The sequence below is a fragment of the Palaemon carinicauda genome, chromosome 32, assembly GCF_036898095.1.
Source record: "Palaemon carinicauda isolate YSFRI2023 chromosome 32, ASM3689809v2, whole genome shotgun sequence".
NCBI classification, from domain to species: Eukaryota; Metazoa; Arthropoda; class Malacostraca; order Decapoda; family Palaemonidae; genus Palaemon; species Palaemon carinicauda.
The window spans coordinates 78,754,307-78,775,605 of NC_090756.1; the positions used below are offsets into that span (position 1 = coordinate 78,754,307).

The 21,299-nt window shown below is 47.7% G+C and overlaps 1 protein-coding gene across 1 annotated transcript in view; it reads right to left on the reverse strand.

Moving 5' to 3' along the window:
* Window positions 1-19,686, reverse strand: part of ND-ASHI (NADH:ubiquinone oxidoreductase subunit ASHI) — an 81,040-nt gene extending 61,354 nt beyond the window's left edge. Inside the window, exon 1 of the mRNA XM_068356680.1 lies at window positions 19,549-19,686. Coding sequence (XP_068212781.1) covers window positions 19,549-19,627 — 79 coding nt within the window. The 5' untranslated portion in view covers window positions 19,628-19,686. The remainder of the gene's footprint in view (window positions 1-19,548) is intronic.
* Between the last annotated feature and the right edge of the window lie 1,613 nt (window positions 19,687-21,299).

Sequence of the window (21,299 nt, forward strand, 5' to 3'; positions counted from 1 at the left end):
CACTGGCTCTAGAGGGTTTCTGAGTACCATAGACGCGGTTCAGGACCGTATCCTTCCTTTCACGAGGAGGGACCTCAGGTTCTGGGATCCCATTAAGGTTCCTCATGAGGGTCAGGACTTGCCAGAACGCGTGTTCTGACTCCTGGTACTCTCCTCCCGAAGGACTTGCCGTGAAGTCTCCCGTCCCCAGTGGCTCTTCCTGGGGGGATACGTGGACATCCTCGACGGCTCTAGACGGTTCCTGCCTGATCCTCGCTTACGATTTGGGGATTGTCTTAAGAGTCCTTAGGCTCCCTCCTGGGCGGGATACAGGACTCGAGTAGCGAAGGGGGCAGGGCCTTCTCCACCTCTGGACGAGAAGACGTCTTAGGAAGAGGAGCCGCCTCCCCCATTGGTGCGATGGGGGTGTTCCGGCTCATCCGACTCTCCTGAGGAGGGGTAATCCTCCTCCGCAGGGGAGGGCGAGAAGGTCTGAGGGGGAGAAGGAGCCTTGCGCAAGGATCTGCGCGGAGACAAAATAGGCCTCGGAGGAGGTTCCACGGGAGGGATTCCTCTCTTCCTCTTCAGGGGGGAGGAAGCTGCCGCTGGCTCGTGACCAGAATCAGAGAGGGCGGGCTTATTAGCCTGCACAAGGGCTCTGACTAGGGTGACGAACCAGGGCTGCTGTCTGATAGTCGCGCTGCCGGACACCCCCTCTGGAGGGAAGGGGATCGAGGGATCCCTAGGAGGAGTCGACAAACGAGGGTTCGCCTGCAGGGCTGAAAAAGAAGAACTGCTAGACCTGTCCAGGGAGCCCCCCTCCTCTGGTGAGTGCGCTGGTCTGCGCCTGCGGGGAGGGGAACGCGACGAAGAAGAGTCGGCCTGGCGGTGTTCGCGCTGGGGCTCGTAAACCGGGCCCTGGACAGGGTCGCGCGTGGATGGATGGCGCGATACTGGAAACTCGCGGGGGGCGGGCGCAATGGCCCACAGGCGGGTATTCAGGAGCGATGGCGCGCAAGCGGGTATTCAGGAGCGATGGCGCGCAAGCGGGTATTCAGGAGCGATGGCGCGCAAGCGGGTATTCAGGAGCGATAGCGCGCTGGCGACAGCACGGGTGCGTGGGCGCGCAGCAGCTGGAGCGGGAACATGGTCGTGAGAGCGCGTAGGCGATGGCGTAGGCGTATGGCGAGCAGGAGCTGGAACAGGAGGAGGCCTAACGCGCAGCGACCTGGTGCGGCCCCAAAGGGCGCGAGATAACGGTGGCGCCTGAGCACGTATTCGGAAGAACTGGCTGAGGGCGCGTTAGCGCTGGAGCAGGGTCGCGAGCGACCTGGGGGCGAGGTGGTCGGCGCTGGTCGGATAAGACTGGCATACTCGCCTGTGGGCGCGTTGGCCGCGCATGGCGCGCATCAGGATGCGGTCGCACCGGAGTGCGTTGCTGCAGCGGCCGCGCGGGGCGCGCCGTTGGATGAGGGCGCTCTGGTGTCCATTGTAGGGCAACCTTAGTAGTCCTGAATACAGGGATGGGGCGCGTAGCAGGAACAGGGCGCGATACTGGAGCGTCATGTGCGATTGCATCAGATGCAAGCTCATGCGGTCTAGAGGGAGCGCCCAGAGCCGGCCGTGAGCGAACTTGGGAGCCTCTTGGTCAACGCGCTGAATCGTAACAATGCGTGGGCACGTTGGTGAGCGCGTGGGCGCTGGTACTGGAACTGCGCGTGGGCGCGTGTCCCGTGTCTCCCTAGACGGGCGCGACAAATCCAAAGCACGTTGGTGAGCGCGTGTCGCGAGTTTCCCCCGATGGGCGCGACAACTCCGCAGGAACCTGTGGACGTCTGTGCGCCAACTCAGGTGCCTCCTGGACCGCGCACGATGAAGCAGGAACTGGGGGGCGCCGAGGCGCTGGAGGGCGCGTGAGCGCAGGTGGCCGCTGGGCCACCGGTGGACGCGTATCGCAGGTGAGCGCAGGAGCGCCGTGTCAGGAACGTGGCGCGTATGCACAGGTGAGCGCTGTATCAGGAACTGGGCGCGTTTGCGCAGGTGGGCGCTTGCGCGCTATCTCAGGAACTGCTGGAGGGTGCCGGGGTGCCGAAGGGCGTGGGGGCGCGTAACAGGAATGGAGGCGTGAACACCTGAGGGTGAGTGCCGAGGCGCTAAGTCAGGAACTGCAGCAACATCGGCAGGCGAGCGCTCAGGCGGTGCCAGGCGCTTTGGGGCAAGAGGCGCAGTTTTGCACTCAAGACCCTTCAGCCCCGAAGGGCCCGGAGACTGCGCAGTAGCAGTATCAGGTGGCGCGTCACACGCATCAGGAGCTTTAGAGGTAGATGGTCTGGCCGACAGGTCACAATGTCGCGAAGGACGACCATCCTCCGAAGGGGATTGCGAACGATCCCTGGAGAGGTCTAGGTTGGTAGCTGCAGGACAGGAGAACGGCGAGTCGTCTCCTCCGCAGAGGAATGGTGTGACGACGAGCCGAAGAGGTGCCTCTTAACCCCTTTGAAGGGGGAAGGAAGGCCTCTACGGCGAAGGGGAGGACGAGCCTTCGGCCTTATACGCCCACGAGGGGCCGTGGGATCAGCAAGCTGACCTTCGATGGGCCTCCGAAGAGGAGTCTCTGTTAGTGAACTCCCCCGAGAGGGAGAATCACTGGCAGGAGAGACCGTGGGACTAAGCTCCTCCCTCGAAGTATGTTCGGATGGGGAGTCTAAGCCTTCAGCTACCTCAGCCACAGGAACGGGCGTTTGGCTAGACCCACGGGATGTTTCCGTCACAACAACGTCAACCACAGACAGAGGATCTATCTCCGCTGAAGTTGGCGATTGTTCGACAGCCGCACCCAGTTTGATCATGTCAAACAGAGCTTCCTTGGAGGGCGAACCCTGCAGCCCCAAGGAAGCCCCCTCCGGGGGGTGGGGGGGGGGCAACCGCCTCGCTATGGGAGGCAACTACCTCTCCCTCACCCCGGGATCGGTTAACAGCACTGCGGTCTACGCTACCACTCGCCGGCCTCTCGGAAGAGGCCGCTCGGTTGGGAGCTTCGGAGGAGGAAAGGGCGGCGGAAGAAGAAGTCTTGGGATTCTCTCTCTTCCGAGAAACCTCCGAAGGAGAAAGATCCCTTTTAGCCTTCTTCTTACGTCGCCGAGCAAACCTCTCCCACTGGGAGGTAGACCACTCCCTACACTCAATACACACGTTAGACCTATCACACCATTGGCCCCTAAACTGAGGGCATAAGGAGTGAGGATCCGTGTCCAAGGCCAACATAAAGGTACCACAAGGGCGGCCAGGAAGTCCAGGGCACGTACGCATGATGAGAAATAGAGGCCAACTTCACACACACACTGAAAAGAGAAAGCAAACAAAATTATGGCAGTCAAAAAACGAGGAGAGCGCAGACACAACTGACGTCTCTCCGAGCCAAAAGTAAAGTGAAGTATTCACCGGTGTGTGTGAGGGGGGAGGGGTAGCTAGCTACCCCTCCCTACCCCCCGCTAACTAGCGGCGGAGTAGGAAACCCTCGTTAAAACTTTATGGCTCGTCGTTCAGCTACGCCGAAGTAATTACCCCATGTAAATAGCGTGGTTTGTATTTCAGTTACGGAACAAACTACTTTTTTCCTATAGAAAAAGGTCCATTCCCTTCAAAAATGACACTCGTTCCTGTCGCAAATTAATAGTTTCAGGAATATATATACAGTATGTTAATGTAGCATTGCTATGTTAGCGAAGTGAGCCAGTGGCAGAACAAGAATAATTATATTTAAAGTTTCTAACGTTAGCGGAACATTGCTAATGTTAGTATACGCAGCTCAATATTACTGCTTGCCAGTACATACAAGCTTGATGTTTTTGTTTTCTGGCGAGCCCGCAGCGGAACAAGACCTATTATATTTAACCATTTTAACAGAAAATATATGTTTTCCTGTAGGAAATATCGTGATTTAACCGGTTTTCACCTTCCCTTCATTTCATCCGTAGTATCATCAACCAATTTGGCAACTTAAAATTATCAGAATTGGTTGTTCTGTTTGTTTGCGGTTCAAAATGAAGGTCAGATTTGGTTAAATCACGTTACTTGCTATAGGAAAACGTATATTTTATGGTTGAAATGATACACTGTAATATGTTATTTTTATAATAAAATAAATTTTTGAATATACTTACCCGGTGATTATATAAGCTGCAGCTCTGCTGCCCGACAGAAAAACTCTACGTTCAAAATCCGCCAGCGATCGCTATGCAGGTAGGGGGTGTACTTCAACAGCGCCATCTGTCGTGCAGGTACTCAGTACTCAATGTAAACACAGAACTCAATTTTCTCCTCGGTCCACTGGGTCTCTATTGGGGAGGAAGGGAGGGTCCTTTAATATATAATCACCGGGTAAGTATATTCAAAAATTTATTTTATTATAAAAATAACATTTTTCAATATTAAACTTAGCCGGTGATTATATAAGCTGATTCACACCCAGGGGGGTGGGTAGAGACCAGCATTAATTGTTTACATTATTATGAGCTAAGGATTTTGTATTTCATTTTAGCAGTTATTCAAAATAACAAACATAAAATAAATAAGTACCTGGTAAGGAAGTCGACTTGAACAATTACTCTGCCTTTTTTAAGTACGTCTTCCTTACTGAGCCTCGCGATCCTCTTAGGATGCTGAGCGACTCCTAGGAGCTGAAGTATCAAGGGTTGCAACCCATACTACAGGACCTCATCAAAACCTCTAATCTAGGCGCTTCTCAAGAAAAGAATTTGACCACCCGCCAAATCAACCAGGATGCGAAAGGCTTCTTAGCCTTCCGGACAACCCAAAAACAACAATAAAAAACATTTCAAGAGAAAGATTAAAAAAGGTTATGGAATTAGGGGAATGTAGTGGTTGAGCCCTCACCCACTACTGCACTCGCTGCTACGAATGGTCCCAGGGTGTAGCAGTTCTCGTAAAGAGACTGGACATCTTTAAGATAAAAAGACGCGAACACTGACTTGCTTCTCCAATAGGTTGCATCCATTATACTCTGCAGAGATCTATTTTGTTTAAAGGCCACTGAAGTTGCGACAGCTCTAACTTCATGTGTCCTTACCTTCAGCAAAGCATGGTCTTCCTCATTCAGATGGGAATGAGCTTCTCGTATCAACAGTCTGATATAATAGGAAACTGCATTCTTTGACATAGGCAAAGAAGGTTTCTTAATAGAACACCATAAAGCTTCTGACTGTCCTCGTAAAGGTTTAGTTCGTCTTAAATAGAACTTAAGAGCTCTAACAGGGCATAAGACTCTTTCTAGTTCATTTCCAACCAAATTTGAAAGGCTTGGAATATCGAACGATTTCGGCCAAGGACGAGAAGGTAGCTCGTTTTTGGCTAGAAAACCAAGCTGTAAAGAACATGTAGCCGTTTCAGATGAAAATCCGATGTTCCTGCTGAAGGCGTGAATCTCACTGACTCTTTTAGCTGTTGCTAAGCAAACGAGGAAAAGAGTCTTTAAAGTGAGATCTTTAAAGGAGGCTGATTGTAGTGGCTCGAACCTTTCTGACATAGGGAATCTTAGTACCACGTCTAAATTCCAACCCGGTGTAGCCAAACGATGCTCCTTCGAGGTCTCAAAAGACTTAAGGAGGTCCTGTAGATCTTTGTTGTTAGAAAGATCTAAGCCTCTGTGACGGAAGACTGCTGCCAACATGCTTCTGTAACCTTTGATAGTGGGAGCTGAAAGAGATCTTTCCTTCCTCAGGTATAATAGGAAGTCAGCTATTTGGGTTACAGAGGTACTGGTCGAGGATACTGATACCGACTTGCACCAGTTTCGGAAGACTTCCCACTTCGACTGGTAGACTCTAAGAGTGGATGTCCTCCTTGCTCTAGCAATCGCCCTGGCTGCCTCCTTCGAAAAGCCTCTAGCTCTAGTGAGTCTTTCGATAGTCTGAAGGCAGTCAGACGAAGAGCGTGGAGGCCTGGGTGTACCTTCTTTACGTGTGGCTGACGTAGAAGGTCCACTCTTAGAGGAAGAGTTCTGGGAACGTCCACCAGCCATTGAAGTACCTCGGTGAACCATTCTCTCGCGGGCCAGAGGGGAGCAACTAACGTCAACCTTGTCCCTTCGTGAGAGGCGAACTTCTGCAGTACCTTGTTGACAATCTTGAACGGGGGGAATGCATAAAGGTCTAGATGGGACCAATCCAGTAGAAAGGCATCTATATGAACTGCTGCTGGGTCCTGGATTGGTGAGCAATATATTGGGAGCCTCTTGGTCATCGAGGTTGCAAAGAGATCTATGGTAGGTTGGCCCCATGTGGCCCATAGTCTCTTGCACACATCCTTGTGTAGGGTCCATTCTGTTGGAATGATTTGACCCTTCCGACTGAGGCAATCCGCCATGACATTCATGTTGCCTTGAATGAACCTCGTTACTAGAGAAAGGTTTAGATCTCTTGACCAGGTGAGGAGGTCCCTTGCGATCTCGTACAACGTCATAGAATGGGTCCCTCCTTGCTTGGAGATGTACGCCAAGGCCGTGGTGTTGTCTGAGTTCACCTCCACCACCTTGCCTTGAAGGAGGGACTTGAAGCTTTTCAAGGCCAGATGAACTGCCAGTAGCTCCTTGCAGTTGATATGTAACGTTCTTTGATTCGAGTTCCAAGTTCCCGAGCATTCCCGACCGTCTAATGTCGCACCCCAGCCCGTGTCCGATGCGTCCGAGAAGAGAACGTGGTTGGGGGTCTGAACAGCCAGGGGCAGACCCTCTCTGAGGTTGATGTTGTCCTTCCACCAAGTCAGTGATGACCTCATCTTCTCGGAAATGGGGATCGAGACCGCTTCTAGCGTCTTGTCCTTTTTCCAGTAAACAGCTAGGTGAAATTGAAGGGGACGGAGGTGTAGTCTCCCTAACGAAATGAACTGTTCCAGGGATGAAAGCGTCCCTATCAGACTCATCCACTGTCTGACTGAACATCGTTCCTTCTTTAGCATGTTCTGGATGCATCCTTGGGCTTGACTTGTTCTGGGGGCCGACGGAAAAGCCCGAAAAGCTTGACTGTGAATCTCCATCCCTAAGTACGCTATAGTTTGGGATGGGACCAGTTGAGACTTTTCCATATTGACCAGGAGACCCAATTCCTTGGTCAGATCTAGAGTCCACTTTAGATTCTCCAGACAGCGACGACTGGAAGAAGCTCTTAGAAGCCAGTCGTCCAAATAGAGGGAGGCTCTGATATCCGCTAAATGCAGGAATTTGGCAATATTCCTCATCAGCCTCGTAAAGACAAGAGGAGCTGTGCTTAGGCCAAAGCACAGGGCTTGAAATTGGTAGACAACCTTTTCGTAAACGAATCTCAGAAAAAGTTGGGATTCTGGGTGGATGGGGACGTGAAAGTAAGCGTCCCTTAGGTCTAAAGAGACCATCCAGTCTTCCTTCCTGACCGCTGCTAGAACGGACTTTGTGGTCTCCATGGCGAACGTCTGCTTTGTGACAAAGACATTCAGCGCACTGACGTCTAGCACCGGCCTCCACCCTCCTGTCTTCTTTACCACTAAGAAGAGACGGTTGTAGAAGCCCGGGGATTGATGGTCCCGGACTTTGACTACCGCTCCCTTTTCTAGTAAGAGAGACACCTCCTGCTTCAAAGCTTGTCTCTTGTCTTCCTCTCTGTACCTGGGAGATAGATCGATAGGAGATGTTGCTAGAGGGGGTTTGCGTACAAACGGGATCTTGTACCCTTCTCTGAGCAACTTCACAGATTGTGGATCTGCGCCCTTTTTCTCCCAGGTCTGCCAGAAGTTCTTGAGTCTGGCTCCCACTGCTGTCTGAAGAAGGTAGCAGTCAGACTCTGCCTTTAAAGGACTTGGTACCTTTCTTCTTCCCACGTCTCCCTTCGGCACGAGCACCTCCTCTGCTGGAGGCTCTGCCACGAAAGGGCGGAATGAATCTGGACGCTGGAGTGTCCATCCTGGGTCTAGACAAGGTAGGCAAAGGGGTGGCTTTGCGGGCAGAGGACGCAACCAGGTCATGGGTGTCTTTCTGAATCAAGGAGGCAGCAATCTCCTTTATCAAGTCCTCTGGGAAAAGGTACTTTGAGAGAGGAGCAAACAGAAGTTCCGATCTCTGACACGGTGTTACTCCAGCTGACAGGAAAGAGCAAAGGTTTTCCCGTTTCTTGAGGACCCCGGATACGAACGAAGCCGCAAGCTCACTGGATCCGTCACGTATGGCCTTGTCCATGCAGGACATAATGAGCAAGGAAGCTTCCTTGTCAGAAGGGGAGATCTTCCTGCTCAAAGCTCCCAGACACCAGTCCAAAAAGTTAAAGACCTCGAAGGCTCTAAACACTCCTTTCAACAGATGGTCTAAGTCTGAAGGAGACCAACAAATCTTAGAGCGTCTCATGGCTAGCCTGCGGGGAGAGTCTACTAGACTTGAGAAGTCGCCCTGTGCAGAGGCAGGAACTCCCAAGCCGAGAACTTCTCCCGTGGCATACCAGACGCTCGATCTGGAAGAGAGTCTCGCAGGGGGAAACATAAATGCTGTCTTCCCAAGGTTCTTTTTGGACTGCATCCAATCTCCTAAAACTCGTAAAGCTCTCTTGGACGAGCGGGCGAGGACGAGTTTCGTGAAGGCAGGCGCTGATGACTGCGTGCCCAAAGCGAACTCTGACGGAGGAGAGCGTGGAGCCGCAGGCACAAACTGATCAGGAAACATCTCCTTGAACAAAGCAAGAACTTTTCTAAAGTCCAAGGAGGGTTGCGTGGTCTTGGGTTCGTCAATGTCCGTATGCGGGTCGTCAATGTGTGCAGCGTCGTCATCATCTGAAAACTGAGGAGGAAGCGGCAAAGGAGTAGGAATCGGCTGGTCAGCTGAGTCCGGCAGCACGGGTGCACGCGTGACTGAACCGGACGCAACGTCATGGAACTGTTGCCCAGTCTGTGAACTGGCAACAACCATAGCAGCGCGGGGACGCATAGCGTCTACTCCAGACTGACTAGTCTGCTGTGGGCGAGTAGTGGTAACCACACTGGGTTGCGGAGGTTGACGCACCGCGTCAAAACAAAACAACTTAGGTTGTTGTTGTACCTCGCGAACGTCAACGGAAGGTTCCGTGCGTCGCTGAACGTCAACATGCGGCTGGCAGGGTACACTGGAACGCATGGGTGGCGGGACTCTCACAGCTGGAGTGCGGGAGAAGGTAGCCTCAGCGTCCACCGGACGCACAACCGTGGTTGGTTGTAGGCTAGAGGTTGGTGCAGCGTCAACCTTCTCCGCACGAAAGTCCTGCATCAATGACGTTAACTGTGACCGCATGGTCTGCAGCAAAGACCACTTAGGGTCTACAGGAGCAGGTGCGGCAACAGACGGTGTTACTGCCTGATGCGGTACCGCTTTGCCTCTCTTAGGAGGTGAGCAGTCGTCGGAAGACTGCAGCGAGTCCGAACTGACCCAGTGGCTACAACTGGGCCGTTGGACTTGCGCGGAAGGGACCGACTTGCGCTTAAGAGGCCGCGAGACCTTGGTCCATGGTTTCTGCTTAAGAGGCCGCGAGACCTTGGTCCATGGTTTCTTATGAGAAACCTCTTCCGCAGACGAGGAATAAATGGGCTCTCTCGTCTTCGTGTGGGTGGGGCGATCTTGGGTAGATACGCCCGAAACCACGGATGGAACGTCTGTTCGCTGATTAAAGCCTCTCGAACCCTTTGGTCGTACGACATTGCTTCTCCCCTGGGCTTGGGAGCTTGCAAGAGGTCCCGGACTGGGAGGACGACAGGCACGAACAGACGAACCCTCAAGCGCAACACTATCCACAACACTACCGCTCACTTTATCACTACCCACTGCACTCTTGCACTTCAGCTCCTTGACGTCTGCCATGAGCTGGTTACGGTCACTAGCCAAGGACTCGACTCTCTCACCCAGAGCCTGAATGGCCATCGAAGGTTGTTGAGTGCTAGAAGGGGGATCAGGAGCAACCACTACAGGGGAAGGAATAGGTTGTGGGGCATGAGGAGAGGAAAATTCAACGGAGCGAGATGAACTTCCCCTGACTCTATCTCTCTCTAGCCTACGTGTATATTTCTGGAATTCGAGAAAATCGAATTCCGAAAGCCCAACGCATTCCTCACATCGACCTTCCAATTGACAGGTTTTATCCCGACAATTGGAACAAACGGTGTGAGGATCGATAGAGGCCTTCGGAAGACGCCTTGAACAGTCCCTAGCATTACACTTTCTGAATTTAGGGACTTGAGAAGGGTCAGCCATCTTGAATTAGTCAAAGGGGAATTCAAAAAACTATCCAAGTCGTCAACAAATAAACCGATATCAACAAAAGAATGCAAGGATTTATTGAAGATAACGTCTGCAAAGCGAAAGCTCAAAACTAGAAATGTGTACTTCACCAAAATATGTGAAAACCAATCCAGTAAGCAACAGCGAATTTAGTAGGTCTTGCCGGTGGCACGACAGAGAGAAAATTGAGTTCTGTGTTTACATTGAGTACTGAGTACCTGCACGACAGATGGCGCTGTTGAAGTACACCCCCTACCTGCATAGCGATCGCTGGCGGATTTTGAACGTAAAGTTTTTCTGTCGGGCAGCAGAGCTGCAGCTTATATAATCACCGGCTAAGTTTAATATTGAAAAACAGTAAAACTCAACCGTTTTATTTAGTACAGCGGCCAAGTTTTACGAATGACTGGAGAATGAGAAGAGAGAAAATTACCATTTTCCATGCATGCGTGATGACCTGGCCGCTGAACTACAAAACCTCCCGAATTTTTACCCTGTACACCTTTCGATTTCCCGCTAAAGCCCCCCTGCGACACCCCAACCACTCTCGCTATCATAAAAACCCCACAAACCCAACGTAACCGAACCTAGTAGTTCCCAGGTCACTACCCCTACCCGGGGGGCAAGACCCTGGACCCCCTTCGTAAGTCTCTCTCCTACACAAAATAAAGGTATGGGCAGCACCCCAAATTATTTCTTAACCACATTGTCATAATAAAAAAGTTACTCAGGCTTACCTTAATATCCTCGGGTTCTTGCGCCTTCACCAATTTTACACTTCTCACATGGACCCCTAAAATCACCTAAGAGCCTTTCTCGAAATAAATAATGAAAGAATTGGGGGTAATAGTTTACAACACCACACTCTCAATTTACTCCAAAATAATGAAATCCTGCAGTTCTCATTTTCTTGCACAGTAATTAGCAAGATAAGTTGAGGAAGTGGGAAGGGGTTATAAAAAGAAAATAGCTCAGTTTCCTCTCTAAACGACTTGGAACTGACATGTCAACAAAGTCAACGAAACAGAACTTGTGATGCCAGCGTACATAAACATTAGTTTGTGATGCCAGCTTACATTTGATATACGGTATATTCAAAATAAACTTGATCAAAAAATGTTATTTTTATTAATAAGATAAATTTTTGAATATACTTACCCGGTGATCATATAGCTGCAACTCTGTTGCTCGACAGAAAAACCTACGGTCAAAATACGCCAGCGATCGCTATGCAGGTGAGGGTGTACATCAACAGCGCCATCTGTCGAGCAGGTACTTAGTACTCCAAGTAAACAAAGAACCAATTTTCTCCTCGGTCCACTGGGTCTCTATTGGGGAGGAAGGGAGGGTCCTTTAATATATGATCACCGGGTAAGTATATTCAAAAATTTTTTATTAATAAAAATAACATTTTTCAATATTAAACTTAGCCGGTGATCATATAGCTGATTCACACCCAGGGGGGTGGGTAGAGACCAGCATTACATGTTTACATTATTATGAGCTAAGTATTTTGTATTTCATTTTAGCAGTTATTCAAAATAACAAACATAAAATAAATAAGTACCTGGTAAGGAAGTCGACTTGAACAATTACTCTGCCTTTTTAAGTACGTCTTCCTTACGGAGCCTCGCGATCCTCTTAGGATGCTGAGCGACCCCTAGGATCTGAAGTATCAAGGGTTGCAACCCATACAACAGGACCTCATCAAAACCTCTAATCTAGGCGCTTCTCAAGAAATGACTTTGACCACCCGCCAAATCAAGTAGGATGCGAAAGGCTTCTTAGCCTTCCGGACAACCCAAAAACAATAAAACATTTCAAGAGAAAGATTAAAAAGGTTATGGAATTAGGGAATTGTAGTGGTTGAGCCCTCACCCACTACTGCACTCGTTGCTACGAATGGTCCCAGAGTGTAGCAGTTCTCGTAAAGAGACTGGACATTCTTAAGATAAAAAGACGCGAACACTGATTTGCTTTTCCAATAGGTTGCGTCGATTATACTTTGCAGAGATCTATTTTGTTTAAAGGCCACGGAAGTTGCGACAGCTCTAACTTCGTGTGTCCTTACCTTCAGCAAAGCTTGGTCTTCCTCATTCAGATGGGAATGAGCGTCTCGTATTTACAGTCTGATAAAATAGGATAAAGCATTCTTTGACATAGGCAAAGATGGATTCTTAACTGAACACCATAAAGCTTCAGACGGGCCTCGTAAAGGTTTTTAAATAGAACTTAAGAGCTCTTACAGGACATAAGACTCTTTCTAGTTCATTTCCAACCATACGATAAGTTTGGAATATCGAACGATATTGGTCAAGGCCGAGAAGGCAGCTCGTGTTTGGCTAGAAAACCAAGTTGTAGAACATGTAGCCGTTTCGGATGAGAATCCGATGTTCTTGCTGAAGGCATGAATCTCACTGACTCTTTTAGCTGTGGCTAAGCATATCAGGAAAAGAGTCTTAAAGGTGAGATCTTTCAGGGAGGCTGATTGTAGCGGTTCGAACCTGTCTGACATAAGGAATCTTAGTACCACGTCTAAATTCCAACCAGGTGTAACCAAACGACGCTCCTTCGTGGTCTCAAAAGACTTAAGGAGGTCCTGTAGATCTTTATTGTTGGAAAGATCTAAGCCTCTGTGACGGAAGACTGATGCCAACATGCTTCTGTAACCCTTGATAGTGGGAGCTGAAAGAGATCGTTCTTTCCTCAGATATAAGAGAAAGTCAGCTATTTGAGTTACAGAGGTACTGGTCGAGGATACGGATACTGACTTGCACCAGTTTCAGAAGATTTCCCACTTAGATTGGTAGACTCTAAGGGTGGATGTTCTCCTTGCTCTAGCAATCGCTCTGGTTGCCTCCTTCGAAAAGCCTCTAGCTCTCGAGAGTCTTTCGATAGTCTGAAGGCAGTCAGACGAAGAGCGTGGAGGCCTTGGTGTACCTTCTTTACGCGTGGCTGACGTAGAAGGTCCACCCTTAGGGGAAGTGCTCTGGGAACGTCTACTAGCCATCGAAGTACCTCGGTGAGCCATTCTCTCGCGGGCCAGAGGGAAGCAACTAGCGTCAACCTTGTCCCTTCGTGAGAGGCGAACTTCTGCAGTACCTTGTTGACAATCTTGAACGGAGGGAATGCATATAGATCTAGATGTGACCAATCTAGTAGAAAGGCATCTATATGAACTGCTGCTGGGTCCGGGATTGGTGAGCAAAATATTGGGAGCCTCTTGGTCATCGAGGTTGCGAAGAGATCTATGGTTGGCTGGCCCCAGGTGGCCCAAAGTCTCTTGCATACATCCTTGTGGAGGGTCCATTCTGTTGGAATTATTTGTCCCTTCCGACTGAGACAATCTGCCATGACATTCAAGTTGCCTTGGATGAACCTCGTTACTAGTGAAATGTCTAGACCTTTTGACCAGGTGAGGAGGTCCCTTGCGATCTCGTACAATGTCAGAGAGTAGGTCCCTCCTTGCTTGGAGATGTACGCCAAAGCCGTGGTGTTGTCCGAGTTCACCTCCACCACTTTGCCTTGAAGGAGAGACCTGAAGCTTTCCAGGTCAGACGTACTGCCAGTAGCTCCTTGCAGTTGAAATGCATTGTCCTTTGACTCGAGTTCCATAATCCCGAGCATTCCCTACCGTCTAATGTCGCACCCCAGCCTACGTCCGATGCGTCCGAGAAGAGAACGTGGTTGGGAGTCTGAACAGTCAGGGGAAGACCCTCTCTAAGGTTGATATAGTCCTTTCACCAAGTCAGACAAGACTTTATCTTTCCGGAAACCGGGATCGAGACCGCTTCTAGCGTCTTGTCCTTTTTCCAGTGAAAAGCTAGATGGTATAGAAGAGGACGGAGGTGTAGTCTTCCTAGTGACACAAATTGATCCACGGATGACAGTGTCCCTACCAGACTCATCCACAGCCTGACTGGGCAGCGTTCCTTCTTCAGCATCTTCTGGATGGATAGCAGGGCTGGGGGTTGATCGTCTTGTTCAGCAACGTCCTCATCAGAGGGTTCCTCATCCGAAACTGATGAGGAAACGGCAACGGAGTGGGCAACGTCTGACTCGCTGAATCTGGTCGCACTGGTGGATGCGTGACGGAGCCGGACGCAATATCATGGCACTGCTGCACAGTCTGTGAACTGTCAACAACCATGGGTGCGCAAGGAAGTACAGCGTCAACCCGAAACTGTCTAGACTGTCTGGGTTGTGCAGTCAACACCCTACCGGGTTGCTGAGGTTGACGCACTGCGTCACAACAAGTCACCTCTGCTGGTTGTTGAACGTCTTCCTAGTGACACACTGAACGTCAACAACCACCTCCGAGCGTCGCTTAACGTCAACGTGCGACTGGCAACCCACACTGGGTCGCATCGGTGGAGGAACCACCTCAACTGGCAGACGCGAGTAGGATACCTCAGCGTCAACAGGGCGCACAACCAACCGGTTGGAAGGTTGTTGGCCAGAAGGTTCTTCTCCGCATTTAAGTCCTCTATCAAGGACACAAGCTTGGACTGCATGTCTTGCAGCAAAGCCCATTAGGGTCTGCGGGAGCAGGTGTGGCAACAGACGGGGTTAGCGACTGAGGCGGAACCATTTACCATCCCTGGAAGCCTTGTTATGTGTGACATAATAGTACAGCAAAACTTCAAAGGCTCGACAAAAGTTGAGAAGTTGACCTGTAAACAACTTGGAGCGTCTCCTGGCTAGGCGCCAGGGCGAGTCTACCAGAATTGAGAAGTCTATCTGGGCAGAGGCATGAACTCCCAAGCCGAGAACTTCTCTCGTGTCCTATCAGACTCTCGCTCTATAAGCCAGTTTAAAAGAAGGGAAAACAAAGGCTGTATCCCTAAAACTCCTCCTGGTGCAAAAACCAGTCGCCTAGCCAACGTAACGCTCTCTAGGAGAGCGAGAGAGCACTAGCTTAACAACAACGGCTTCGAAGTAGCTAGGCCTAGTGTAAGTTCTGACGTTTAGGCGAACGAGGAGCAGCAGTTACAAGATCCGGACGAAGATCCTTAAAAAATCATCATGATTTAATTAAAGTCCATAGGAGGCTAAGCAGCTTAAGGCTCCTCTCCAAATGACAGAGTCCTCAAAGGAATATCAGTAGGAGGGAGAACAGCACTTTCTCATCTACAGGAACCTTGTCCGATAAAAGCTAGGTTATCTCAGTGAGTCTCTCACTGGTGCATTAGTAGCAGACCAGAAGGCAACGTCATGTAACTGCTTGACAGTCTGTGAACTGTCAACAACTGAACTGTCAACCACAACAGGTGCGTGAGGACATACAGCACTGGTACATTAGTAGCAGACCAGAAGGCAACGTCATGTAACTGCTTGACAGTCTGTGAACTGTCAACAACTGAACTGTCAACCACAACAGGTGCGTGAGGACATACAGTGTTCACTCGAGACTGCTTTGACTGTCTATACTGAGCAGTCAAAACAACTCTAGAATGCGGAGGTTGACGCACCGCGTCAAAACAAAACAACTTAGGTTGTTGTTGTAACTCGCGAACGTCAACGGAGGGTTCCGTGCGTCGCTGAACGTCAACATGCGGCTGGCAGGGTACACTGCGCATGGGTGGCGGGACTCTCACAGCTGGAGTGCGGGAGAAGGTAGCCTCAGCGTCAACTGAACGCACAACCGTGGTTGGTTGTAGGCTAACGGGTGCAGCGTCAACCTTCTCCGCACGAAAGTCCTGCATTAAAGATGTTAACTGTGTCTGCATGGTCTGCAGCAAAGACCACTTAGGGTCTACAGTAGCAGGTGCGGCAACAGACGGTGTTACTGCCTGTTGCGGTACCGCTTTGCCTCTCTTAGGAGGTGAGCAGTCGTCGGAAGACTGCAGCGAGTCCGAACTGACCCAGTGGCTACAACTGGGCCGTTGGACTTGCGCGGAAGGGACCGACTTGCGCTTAATAAGCTGCGAGACCTTGGTCCAAGGTTTCTTACGAGAAACCTCTTCCGCAGACGAGAAGTAAATGGGCTCTCTCGTCTTTGTGTGGGTGGGGCGATCTTGGGTAGATACGCCCGAAACCACGGAGGGAAACGTCTGTTCGTTGATCAAGGCCTGACGAACCCATAAGTCGTTCGACATTACTTCTCCCCTGGGCTTGGGAGCTTGCAAGAGGTCCCGGACTAGGTGAACGACAGGCACAAACAGACGAACCCTCGGACGCAACACTGTAACACTTTGCGCATATCACTTTATCACTTCGATTTTCTGTTTTGCACTTATTTCACTGAAATCGAAACTTTTACTGATTTCTACCTGAAACACGCAATTCTACCCTTCATTAAAAGGTAGTAATTGCGAAAACAGTCTTATAATGCAGCTCATTAATACTAGCAAAAACAGAAAACATATATAAAGATAAAGAATTCAGTGGCTGGGAAAGAGACTAAACACTAGTTCAAATAAACTACGTTTACAATCTCTCACCGCACATAGCCTGGGGACAAGAATAAAACCCTAGAAACGTTTTACCTTCTTCCCCGTACAGCGACTAGGGAGGAGAGTAACACGAGAACAACGTTACCCGCTTGAACGGAACGTTTTTTCTCCTCTCTCTCCCTCCGTCTCTATCTCTCTCTCTCTTTCTCTCTTGATTTCGCACCTGAGAGAAGAGCCCAATTATATATCGTCAAAAAAACATGTTATTTGGCTAAAGGAAAAAACTGAAAGGTTTTCCAAATAAAAAGTTCCTTTAATTTAGAATTTAAACCATTTAAGCTAAGAAAGAATGAACGAAACGTCAGAATCGATTTACTCTTACTGCAAAGTGAAACCGTGATACACTCTCTCTCTATCGTAACGATAGAGCGCATGTTGAACGTCCTGAACGTCAACAACTGCGTAGTCTAAAAAACTAAACGTTAGTTCATCTTTGAAAACAGTACGAAGACTATCAAAGAAATTCTTTCATAAAACATTAAATTTAAAAAGTTTTAAATTCTTTAAAGGCTAAATACGATATAACGGGCTCAACGTTGATTAACTTCGGTTCCAAGTTAGGACCGCCTACTATCAGGAAAGGTCGCATATAAACAAAACATAAAAATTTATTTTTATATGTTTATAATAAATGGAAAGTTAATCGAAGAGGCCTAATAAAGGCGGAGAGATATAAAATATAGATCTATAACGTGTTAAGCAAAATTACTAAAAACCTAAACACACTTCCGTCTAAGGGAAGGGTCGGCCATTTAAAAGTGAAAGAGAGTCCATACTCTCTTTGTCACCATAATTAAATCTATCCAAAACGAGTTCAAGTTTTGAGATGAAGATAAAACCCCTGCATAGCGAAAGCTCAAAACTAGAATAGTGTACTTCACCAAATAGTTGTGAAAACAAATCCAGTTAGTAACAGCGTATTAGTAGGTCTTGCCAGTAGCCCGACAGAGAGAAAATTGGTTCTTTGTTTACTTGGAGTACTAAGTACCTGCTCGACAGATGGCGCTGTTGATGTACACCCCCACCTGCATAGCGATCGCTGGCGTATTTTGACCGTAGGTTTTTCTGTCGAGCAACAGAGTTGCAGCTATATGATCACCGGCTAAGTTTAATATTGAAAATTGAGTGATTACTCAAAAGTCTCACTATTTGTAAATTGCATATTTTATGGACACTTTTGAGTAATTAATCCAATTTTAATTAAGTATATTTTGAATATACAGTATATCAAATGTACGCTGGCATCACGAACTAATGTTTATGTATGCTGGCATCATGAATTCTGTTTCGTTGACTTTGTTGACATGTCAGTTCCAAGTCGTTTAGAGAGGAAACCGAGCTATTTTCTTTTTTTAATCCCTTCCCCCTTCCTCAACATATCTTGTTAATTATTGCTTTCCCAAAATTTAAATAACCACCTAATTACTGTGCAAGAAAATGAGAACTGCAGGATTGCATTATTTTGGAGTAAATTGAGAGCGTGGTGTTGTAAACTATTACCGAATTCGGGGGTAACTCGAGTAAAGTCCCGTAGGTGTAAATACCTCATTGTCTTCAATGAATCAATTTGATCAATATGAGTGATAAACTCAACAACATCGCTCAAAGAGTAACTGCACGCAATACGTCTATCCATTACGGCGGTTAGAGTTGGAAAGGGTCGACTCCAGGTCAATCTCGGGTCATGTGGGGGGGGATTAAAAATTTGAAATCACGTGGCCAACGAAAGGGTTAGTTCGGTTGGTTTGTTTGACACTGGCTTTATCTACCGAAATATCTTAACTACATGTTGGCTAACCTAACCTTAGGTTGTACATATAACAAAATAGTATTCGGCATAATTTCGGGACGTTTCCCAACGAAATAACAATCTTAACAAGAGGTTAAAATGAAAATTGTTGGAATTAACGAAAACATAAGTCCAAACATCAATAACTGTTCAAGCTTACGCCACCAGCTGATAGGCAAACAGAGCGCCGCCCAATGGATGTTATTATAATCAGGCAGGAAACAATGCTTGCAGGAAATTTTACGACCGAGTAACTTGGCCGTGGCTTCAGCGGACGACGGTAACGACCTTTCCCCAACCTAACAATTCATGATAATTATCATAGCAGTATCAAATGTCACTATAAATGACGTGTCCCTAAAAAATACAAACTTAACGAAAGAGGTAAAAATGTACATTGACGGGACAGTATTAAATTGTAAAAACTAACGTTTCTTAGATTGGGATGACACGGGCTCTATCTATCGGGAAAGTTGGATACTAAGCAGGAGCTACCCGTGACTTGCGTTCGGACGGTGCTGAACTTAGAAAATATTGCCGTGGTAAAGGTGAATTATGATATTATTCTAAATGATAAAATAACATCATATTATGTTATGTTGGATCATTGTAAAGAACATCTTCCCCATTATGAAAAACGATTTGGATAGTAATAAGCAAGATATCACCCTGTCCCCAAAAACTACATTCACCCCAAGGGTTAGGGGGTTGAACCCTAAAACCACTGTAGGGTGGATATAAGAAGCCCTATAAACTACCCACCATTTTTATTCATTTAAAAATCATTCAACCGTTAAATGCAGTCCTACATCTTACGACGTGTGACGTCACAACGACATGGGTCATTTCTGCGGGATAATTGACCCTTAAAACTACCCATTACGATAATTTTCATCGTTAACACGCATAATTCAACCATAGGATAATTCAGAATTGACTCACGGTTTTACCTCGTAGTTATTTTACCGGAAACTTCTTACCCTTATGTCCTACTGTAAAATAGACCTGCATTATTTAATTACATGAATAACGCATTTACTCACTTCCAGCACATCTTACAAGCTGGATTCCAGTTAAATTCTGTAGTCTGGATACAGAGGAAAGCCGGAGAAGGGCCGCCATATTGTCTGTTTACTTCCAAATACTCGAACAGCTGATTCCGTTCCGTTCCGTTGTTGGGGGGGGGGGAGGGGAGGGATTCGCCTTTCCATCGGCACCTCCTTGGTTTTCTTCTTTATTCTAATTCTTTTATTTTCTTCTCTCTTTTTTCCACATTTGATAAATATATTCTTTTCTTTCTTGAACAGCACGTTTCCTATTATCTTCTTCTTTTCTTCTTCATACGGTTGTTGCAATTCCACTATTTTTCTTCTTTCGTCGCTGAGGTCTGGACACTCAAGAATGAAGTGGGCGAGGTCTTCATTAACTGCTCCACATAGTTTGCATTCTACCCTACCTCCCGCTTCATGTCTTTTTCTATCATTTAATTTCAAACAGTTGGCCCTAGCTCTATACATAATAATAGAATTAGGTTTGTTGTCATAAAACATTTCTTCTCCTATTTGCCCTTTTTTCTTGTTCGTATATTTCTATACTATTTTTCTCTTTTATCTCATCCCTCCACTTTTTACCATCTACTTCTCTAATTTTGTCCTTAAGCTCTTCTCTTCCCATTCTCCTAAAGGTTCTGTCGTTCATTTCCATATCTTTAATCCATTTCCTAGTGTCTTTCATCCACCTGTTATTTTAATTTTCTTTCATTTCTTCCAACAACATATAGCGGTCTCCAACAGGTATACAATTTTCCCTGCCATAGCCCCAAACGATTCAATAGGTATAAAGAATTTTTAAAAAATCAATGCTATAGAGACACAGACAATTATTTCAGCTCTGACAAATCCAATTTAAACAATTTACTTGAATTCCATAGGTTTTATATACTATATTGCATTACTAATTTTAATAAGGAATTTCAAATAGAGGGTGATGAAATATATACACCATGCGTACGGAAAAAAAATATGTATTTCAGGTCAGTCCTTTCAAATTACATGAAGTCAGAGATGATTGCCTTGTCAATGCAACCATGGAAAATAAATGTAATCTGAAATGATGATGATTGTTCCCTAACTTTGCAACTGAATCAGTAGAGAAAACAGTAAACGATGAATGGAGGAATCTATATTTTTACTTCAAGCAGCCTGAAATTCCTACAGATTTAAAGGCTTCCCATGAATGGCAGAGGTAAGGGACAGTGACATTGCCCTAGCAAGTAGGACAATGCCCAAGTCCACGCGCCCTCTCCACCCAAGCTAGGACCAAGCAAGGCCAATATAGAGGAGGTCAGGCGGTGAGGAGATTTACAGTGACTCACCTCTCTCAGCGGGCCTCAAATCACTCCCATGCGGCCACTTGACAGGTGACACCGGGCCTCGTCTGGGCAGATGAGGCCTGCTAATTTGCCTCGGGCATTTCTCTCCGACCGACCTCCTCTATATTGGCCTTGGGACCAAGAAGAGCCAGGCAATGGCTGCTGATGACTCAGCAGATATACTTGTAGGATCCACAAAACCCCCGTTCCTTAGCTCACAAGGATAGTGAGATTGCAGCGATCGAAGGAACTACCGAGTTTGAGCTGGACTCGAACCCCAGTCTGGCGATCACCAGTCAGGGACGTTACCACATAGACCACCACCACAGTAAAGCTCCGGTTCGGTGAAGTGAAAGTTTGCTGTCCTTATTTTTCTGTTTGGATATATTTCGCATGTGACAGGCGTCAAAATAAAGGATGGAC